This window comes from Phaethon lepturus, unplaced genomic scaffold (assembly GCF_000687285.1).
Source record: "Phaethon lepturus isolate BGI_N335 unplaced genomic scaffold, ASM68728v1 scaffold1373, whole genome shotgun sequence".
NCBI lineage: Eukaryota > Metazoa > Chordata > Aves > Phaethontiformes > Phaethontidae > Phaethon > Phaethon lepturus.
Genome location: NW_010526724.1, coordinates 68,260 through 77,035, shown reverse-complemented (window position 1 = coordinate 77,035; position 8,776 = coordinate 68,260). Strand labels below are relative to the sequence as shown.

At 40.3% G+C, this 8,776-nt stretch overlaps 1 protein-coding gene across 1 annotated transcript in view; it reads right to left on the bottom strand.

Annotated features, from left to right (window-relative positions):
- Nucleotides 1–712: 712 nt before the first annotated feature.
- The window catches only part of FBXW11 (F-box and WD repeat domain containing 11), a 59,235-nt gene continuing 51,171 nt past the window's right edge, over nt 713–8,776 (bottom strand). The window contains exons 11-13 of the mRNA XM_010283137.1: nt 8,618–8,696; nt 6,824–7,012; nt 713–3,248 (exon numbers count right to left, since the gene is read on the bottom strand). Of these exons, the coding sequence (XP_010281439.1) occupies nt 6,851–7,012; nt 8,618–8,696 (241 nt within the window). The 3' untranslated portion in view covers nt 713–3,248; nt 6,824–6,850. The remainder of the gene's footprint in view (nt 3,249–6,823; nt 7,013–8,617; nt 8,697–8,776) is intronic.

Below are 8,776 nucleotides of genomic sequence, written 5' to 3'. Positions count from 1 at the left end.
AGCAGCAGCGACATCTCAAATTGTTCAAAAGCAAACAACTCACAAATAAAACTACTGACAGAAGACCAGGGGATAAAAGGCAACGATGGGAACCTTGAATCACCTATTCTCATGTCACCGCACATTAGCTAAAGATAACCCAGCATGATGTTTTTCTTGAGACAGAGCTAGCACTGGAAGAGCCTTTATCTGCACAGGGCTCAGGGCATGAACACAGATTGCTTTAGTAGCCAAGGAAATGGTAGTATTTTAAAAATTCCACCTGCGTTCTTGATAAAGTAAGAAAAAAAATTATTCTTGTGAGGTTTCTGCCGACACGCAACACAGAAGCGCTACAGCAGAGCCAAGGAGTGAAGTTCCTCTGAGCCAGGTGAACTGGTTCTGCTCTGTTTTTTATGCCACCCTCCCACAGTATGCACTGTAACAGTTAAATGGAGGGGTCAAAAACCACCTGGGAACCACAGCATGCAGCGCGGCCACTGCAGACGCGTTTCGGATGCAAAATGCTTTGGCGCGGTAGTCACCTTCTGGGTGCTGCCAAATGACTGGGGAAAGGTGCCCACCGGGCCAGTACTGCCGGCACCAGCGCCCGACACGGCCCGAAGGGGAACGCTTACCAACACGAGCTCCGGGTTAGCGCAACTGCATTAACTAATGCATAATACCCATGTTTGTTCAGATGACGTTACTTATCCATTTATTAGACAAATTAAGTTCAAACTTTTTTATTAAGCACATTCCACAGTACAAAGCTTTAGGATCATGAACGATATCTGTACAATTTAACAGTTTCAAGAAGCTGTTCATACACCAACTTTCCAAACAGATAATTGGCAAACATAATTACAAGTTAGAATTAGACTATCCCAGTGCTTTGAAACATTAATGTAGCAGTAATGTACAGTTGCTCAATTATGGTTAGCAAAACAAAGTCCAGAGTGCAGCCAGGATCACTACCATTAATCCCAGGAGTCAAGTTCCTTGGGTGCCAATCACAAAAGTCCACTGCTATGTTACACAAAGCACAAAGAAGTTTAGACTGCATGTTCAAATACCATTATCTTCCCAAGGAAAAAACATGAATTTAAATCTTACACATGCATTTAAAAGGAGGACTCCGCTCTTCGGAAACAAATAGCTTTTTCTTCAGGGCTGCGGCAGATTTTTCTTTTTAAACAGGTTAATATTAAAGCTATTAGATGAGAAGGGTAAAGTAAGACACTTTCACGAACTACTGTCAAGCTTACCAAAAAGTGATCTTATGGACGCTTAGGAGCGTGTTTCTAATCTTCTGTACTTCATCACATTCGGTCATCTCGATGAAATAAATATTGTTGTAGCAACACGCAAATGGGAGTTTAACTTAAACACTGATCCCAACACCTCTCTCAATGTGAAGGGTGAAGAGAAGAAAACCTTAAGTCACGCTTCTGTAATGGTTCGGTAATGCCTTGACATACGCTTTCTCTGAATTCACGTGACACAGAAACGATGCATCTAACCACAGCTGCCCCACTGGTAACGTGGGAGTGATCCCTCGGCAATCGGACATCCCTTAACCTTTCTGATTGTAAAAAGGAAAAATGCAAAGCCGAGAAAGTGCTGCCAGAGGAAAAAAAAACAACCAAAAAACAAACACATGATGAACAAAGGATCAAAGGAATGACAATACATTTCTGTGCCAGCACACATCTTCCCCGGGAAAACAAGCGGATTTCACACTGAGGTCAACTGAAGCATGAAAGAAAAGCCACCGACAGGCATAGTCACACATGGCGAATGCAGATAAAATATTCATGTTTGCATTTATCCATGTCTTATTCTGACATTAAAAAATTGCAGTAGCATTTATATGACCACATAAATTAGAGGGGAGACTATGACAACGTAAGAAGAAACTACTTTCCTAATAAAAGCATGCTAACAAAGAGGAACCATGACCAGGACATCACAACATGGTCACAGCTGATAGCTACAGAAAAGAAAACTAGCACGGTAATTCGGATGGTAATCAGCACGGTAACCAGAGCATTGACTTGAAGGGACCTCCACTCCACCGTAAGGAAGTGTTACAAATCAAATATAAATAAATTTAACTTTGGCCCATGGCATCTTCTCCACTGAGCGGCCAAACTAATGCTAACGAAGGACATCAGCAGGCGTTTGCCAGGACCTACTGGTGTTCAAAGACAGACATCTGTAAATACTGCGGCACAAAAATATAAGATACAGAACATAAATTAAACATTTTTTAATTTTTAAAAAGTTTAGAAATTACACTTTAAAATATGTAGTTCCCATTAAAAAAAAATCCTAATGAATACTGAAAACCTCCTTTTGCAGAGAAGATGTCTAGGTAACTCATATTAACCCCTACAGTGCCAGTAGTTAGAACATCCTGCTGCCAAGTGCTAACACATTTTGTATTAGTGTGTAGTGTCAGGAAATCCTGACTCCCAGCACCCGGAGGTTACACTGTTATGTACATTATATCTACATGCTTATACAGTATTTGAAATGAGGCAAGCACACATGGAAAGGTTTTACTATACCAAACATTAGGAAGCGTAGGACGGCTGTCGTACAGAGCACAGTTAAAAGGAAAAGACAGTGCTATACAACTAGTTTAGATAACCTAGCCTGAATTACAGGTAATCTTTAATTTAAAAGAAATTATTGGTGCAGAAACAAGTAAACTGTAATCCAAAAATATTACTGAGCAATTCAGAAATATTTCTAAGAGTCCAACGTACACTCCTATCAAACAAAACAGGCTCTGAATCTGTCATGAGAGTAAAGTCTAATGGACAATGGTGACTTCATTGAAAGCAAAGCTCTGTACATTCTGGGTATGTGTTTGGCACCCAAATTTCATTGGAGAATGTTTTTTCTTGAAAGTCAGACAAAAGTGCAAAGCAATATAAATTAGGCCAAGTCCTTTCTTGACTTCTGATTTATTTCTGAAAAACAAGCCATCAGAGTTCAGTTTCTATGGGTGATTTACACGTGAAGCTTTGGATTTCTCATTGCAGGGAAGGATAGGCTTCTGAATTCATCTACTCGGAGTCAGTGAATTTGTAGTAAATTCAAAGACGATCACTGAGAGCAGGAAAGATTAAGAAATTTAGATATAGAATTGTGCTGCTTTGCATCTACACAGCATCTAGAACCAATTCTGACTTTAGCCGTCAATCAACATCTTCAGGCATGTAGTAGCCAAAAATCCAGTAGTTCAAGACTGTGAAACCCTGAAAAAGATAAAAGAGAAGCTGAACTGACAGAAGATATGAGTCAAAAAGCAACATCTGGAGAGATCTGGAGGGGGTTAGGCCCACACCATCTTTCGCACTCCAGGCTGAAACTAAAAGGACAAAATACCTGTGAGGAGTGCAACACTTATGCAACGCATTAAGGGGGTGCTCGCTGTTAAATACGTCCCTCTGTGCCAGAAGTCCTTCTTTTGAGGAGAGACGCGCCTCCACAGGACACCATCTTTGTTGTAGAATACGCTCTGAATTCAGCTGAAGAGCAAGATTCTCAAAGCACTAGGCTTTGGGGGGGTCACCTACAGGTTGGCGGTTTTCTTATGTGTAGTGAGAATCAAAAACCCTCTTGGAGACTAACAGGGGAACCACCAGCTCATCTCGCTAAATGCTGAAGGCTGTTTATTAAACAGTGACCTACACACAACTGCGAGGAAATTTCCCTTTCTTCTCCACACTGCAGAGCAGCAAGTTTTGCACAGGATTCAAGTTCAGTTGCTTTAATACATGAGTTTTTAAGAAAACAGCCAAAAAACTCAAGCAGTTTTATATTTTGGTTACCTTTTCCAGCCACATGACTCCATTATTAGCTTGGAGCCAGTGCAAGTTCTCAGTGTAATTAAATCTGAACTTTGATTTCACCTGCCACTTCCCAAACCCAGTTTTATGGACTATGGAGAACTACCCTCTTCTGATATGAAACTCCCAGGAAAGGTTAAAAAAAAAAAAATCTTTAGGCACTTCCCTTTGACTTCCCTTCCCCCAGCCCAAAGCCTAGTACTTAATATAAGAATATTAGACTATCATATGGTAACAATTTTTATCATGTTACAATAAACAACAGGAATTCAACAGAAAGCAATAAAACTCTCGCAGCCAACTGCCAGGACTGTCAAAAATGATCCGCTTTGAAGAGGCATAGCATTGCAAGCCTTGTAAAAAAGTGTACGGGGCTGCCTCAAAATTCAGAAAACTATAATGTTTGAAAGAATATAAAACTGTTTCATTAAATGTCATAATGAAATATTAGCTGTTTGACCATAATTTTATATAGATTTATGTTTTTTGGATTCCAAAGTCAGACAAACCTGTCAAAAAGTGACATCACAGCATCTCTCCTATATAGGAAATAATTATTAAGGGACTGTCGTTACCAACACCATCAACTCCCAGGATATGGAGGCCTGCATGGTTTCAGTTGCGCGTCATGGGACAAGTCAGACATAAGTTGTACAAAACTGTCAAGTGTGCAGAATTTGAATGGAAGAACACACTGCCAAAGGCATTTCATATTTCACTGACAAATCCCAGTGACAGTGGGTCTCGTGGGCCACATGTGGCAAGAGAGGAAAAGCAAGACACCAGCATATTGCTGGTCAAAGTGAATTGATATAAATTTTATTGAACCCCTAATTTCTTTTGTGCTTCAGACACACTATGTATAGCTTTTCCATGAATCAAAACTAATAAAAGCAGTCTGCCTAATAGCCTTCTGTAATTTAAAAAACAAAACAAACAAAAAAATCAAACAGAATTTGTCATTCTCAAATTGTCTTATAAGTTAACAGCAGAAAGCACTGGTGTGTGAGCTGGAAGATAGATAGAACTTGTTCCTAAAACTACTGTCATCTTCTCACGCAGCCTATTCTATCTTCCAGAAAAGGCAAGGCTGGGGGGGGGCGGGGGGGAAGAATTGCTCAGAAAGGAGGAAAAAAGTTTTCCTTAGAGAGGGAAAACCATTCAACTTCAACAAGCCTTGGAATTTCCACAGCAGAAGCTCACTTAGGCATGGACCCAGGTGGCACAGAAGCCAATGGCAGTCTCTCTGTCTTAAAAGGAGCAGGACAAAGTCCCTAGGGACATTCCCATCAGTGACAGCATCAAGCTTTCCACAACAAGGATGCAAGTATGTCATCCTGGATCAAACGAAATAATTTTGAAGTGGAAGTCACAGGTAAGCAGCGCTGGAGGACCTGGCTCTGTAGGTAGTTTCAGGATTTATCTCCCAGAACGCCGTGTCGTTTCGTCACTTCCCCACCCTGTACCAACGTTAAGTTGAGCAGTGCAGCCTTTTCAGATTTCTGTTGTCCTATAGCAGGCAGGATAAGGAAGTCCGTGAGTTTTATTAAAACTACCCTTGCAGCAGTGTTCTTAAAACGCGGTTTTAAGGGAAAGTTCCATTAACTATTGATTCTGCTCATCACCATAGTGTAAGTCTTCGTCGTTAATCATGGGCCTAATTATATTAAGTAATTACAGGTTCAGAAAGACAGGCAACTCAGTCCAGCAATGGCCAGCTTTTTGCTTTGACCCTCTGTAAAACGTAACGAGCCAACAGAACCATCCAGAGAGGACGTTATCTTGGCTTTTTTTAAAGTGAGTAGGAGTTCAGTGAGTAGGAAAGGCAGCCAGTACTTTCCTGAGAAACTCTTACAGATGAGAGAAAATTAATTTTTAAGAACCAGCATCTCAAAGAAGCAAAGTGCGTCTTCACAAGGGAAGATATTTTCTAGCCAGAAGAAAAGATGGCACATAAGGAGTGGAACAACCTGAGGAACTCATTGCCACATCAGGGATAAACCTATACAGATAGACAATGAAAATTCATGCTTACATGAAGACAGGGAAAGCTTTTCCCACAATGTTTAAGCAAACTATTAATTATCTACTTCAAATAAAATAAATCCTTCCTGTTGGGGCAATGTTACTCCTAACTCCTCTTACTGCGGTGTCTTCCACTTCCTTGGAAGTATCGAGTCTCAGCACTGGCAGGGACGGGGCACTGGAGAAAGGGGCGACTGCTCTGCTTTGCTAAGGCAATTTCTGTGTTTCCAAGTCCCAGCATTCACAGCTATTTATAGTCTGAAGTGCAATTATTGGCAGCAATATAGATGACATAAGGAAAAGAATCCACTGTCCTAACAAACAGATCTACAGCGGAGCTTTTACCCACGGTGCTTGAGAACTAAATGAAGCTGACTTGCAGAAAAATAGAAACCAAATAGGCAAAGTTCATGCGCACTGTTCCTGACAGCTCTGAGCTGTCATGTTGCCTAACACGATGTAGTTTTTAGTTCCAAAAGTTTCCCCTACTATTTGTGGTTCTAACTGTTCATTTCTGATGAGCCTTTGTCCAAAGATCATACACATGTTCATTTTACTAGAGACGCATTACAGTGCTCAATACAAAGCTTCACATAGTGAGCAGATGCATCAAGAACTCTAAAAGGCTCTGATTTCACAGTGTATCTGGAATGCCTGTGCAATACACCAAGTCTCCTCAATTTCCCAGAATGCTGTGATAACTGTAATAACTTTCCATAAAATACCTAAAGTAGCAAATTATAAACAGGAGGGATCATAGAGGGGGGTAAGATAACATGACAAGTTTTACAAGCTGAAGCATGACCACAGAAAGACTAGCTAGTGAAAGAAGTGGCATAAATAGGTTTTATTTTCTTAAGGAAAACATCAGCTTGTTGTTTTGACTATGCCAACCTGCAGGCAGAGTGATGATTTCAGACAGTTATAACAGATCCAATAAAAAGAGGGAGACTTACCTTCTGAGGGTAGTAAAGTGCAGACTGTTATCTGGAGATGTAAGTGTATGTTCTAGATGGAGAGCGAGTCTCATTCTGGGCACTGGGTGGCACATTTAAGAAATCCCAAATCAGTATTGTATCGTCATGGGAACTACTGATGATCTGAAATTCATCAAACTGGAGTCTAAAGACACGTCCTGAATGTTCCTGCGAGCAATAGGAAGTCAGCTTAGCAAGGCAAGAAGAGGGTAACATTTCACTACATTTGTACTCACATGTGTATCTGGACACAGAACGGTGTATTCAGACTCTGGTATGCTGGTTAAGTTGCAATTAGGCTCAAGTTTAAGGAAAGCCGATTTCGTATGTAAGGTTTTTTCCCCACCAAAACACATAGCTTCCAAATTCAGCACTTGTAAACCCTGAGCCTCCCCCGGAGGGGCCAGCCATAGAGGCTGAGATTATTAAAGACAAAAGCAGCCTATCAATCAAGCAGCAGCGATTTAGAAGATTAGCTGGCACTGACAATCTGCCAGGGCTCCTTCCTCATAACATCTGCATTCAACGCTGCCGCTAACTCCATTTTTGCACAGCCCTAATACACCACATCACAGCTTCATCTAGGATGGGCTGCTGAAAGGATCATTATCAAAACGACTGTGCCATAAGAAAGGGTGGTGGAGGAGTACATGCTCCATCAGCTCTTTCAAGAAATCTCAGAATGGCACCAAGAAGCCCACAAAAGGTTCTCCTCTGTCCTGTTTATCCATTTTTTAAATAAATTTAAAATGAGTTCACTACCTTTGTTAAGAGATCTAACTGAAGCTGTCAGACTGATCTCCAAACTATAACCTGAGCTACAGTAAAGAATCATAGAATCACAGAATCATACAATCATTAAGGTTGGAAAAAGACCTTTAAGATCATCAAGTCCAATTGTCAAGCCAACGCCACCATCTGTATACCCACAGAAGGGAAAGAATCAACTTTTTCAGTAAAACTAAATACACTGCATTTATGTGGAATAAAAGGATAGTTAAATCTCATCTCTATGCAAAAACTACTGAATAGAAAGAAGAATTGGAGACACTTCTTGTCATGTAAGCACTTCTTTACGTGTGGGAAAGGCCAAGCACATGCTGAATAAGCCAGTTACCATCACATACAGTCGATAATTTTGGGTCGCTACTAGCTTGTCAAACTGACTCCCAAAGTAAAATTTTATGCACATTTCAGTGAAAAGAACATTGAAGTCATTTCTCCAATCTATTTTTAATTAAGTTTACTGTCACAAACCAAAAGCCTCATTGCAAAGACAAATATAACTTAAGCAAGAGCCTTAAATCTGATAGTCCTCTGAAGTGAGTTCCTGTGTTAATCCACTTGACTCAACCTCCCTCCCCTCTTCACATCTCTCCCAAAATGAAGGGTTAGGAGAAAGGTTTGGGAAAGGCTCGCAAGATTCTTCCCGCCCTTTTTAATACAAGGAAATTTAAAGCCAGCCCTACAATGGTATTAGTGAAACACACCAATAACTAGAATGATTTGATACAGTGCCATGCTGATTTTTTTTTTTTTTTAAGAATATCCGAGAATTTCAAACTAGAAGAACTTGACCTTTCTTTTAAGCTCAGATCCAAATCATTCAGGATATAGCAGTATATACGTTTTTCTTCATTCTTAGAGTAAGAAGCAGCCTAGTTTTTTTAAAACATCCTGAGTTTCTCACCTATCCCACTATAATGTAATAAAATGCCTCTCACTTACAAATAAAAGATTTCAGACAACCCCAAATGAATTAATTTTACATACCACTAACGTACGCAAGCATAATGTACTTGCTGGGGCACGAGGGTCAAGAGCAGCTTGCAAGTCCCAAACTTTAATTTTGCTATAAAGTAAAATAAGAAGGTCATTATGAAAGCGTCGTTTCAAGTAGAAGCATAGAAGAAACATCTAAAGCAAAGGAAA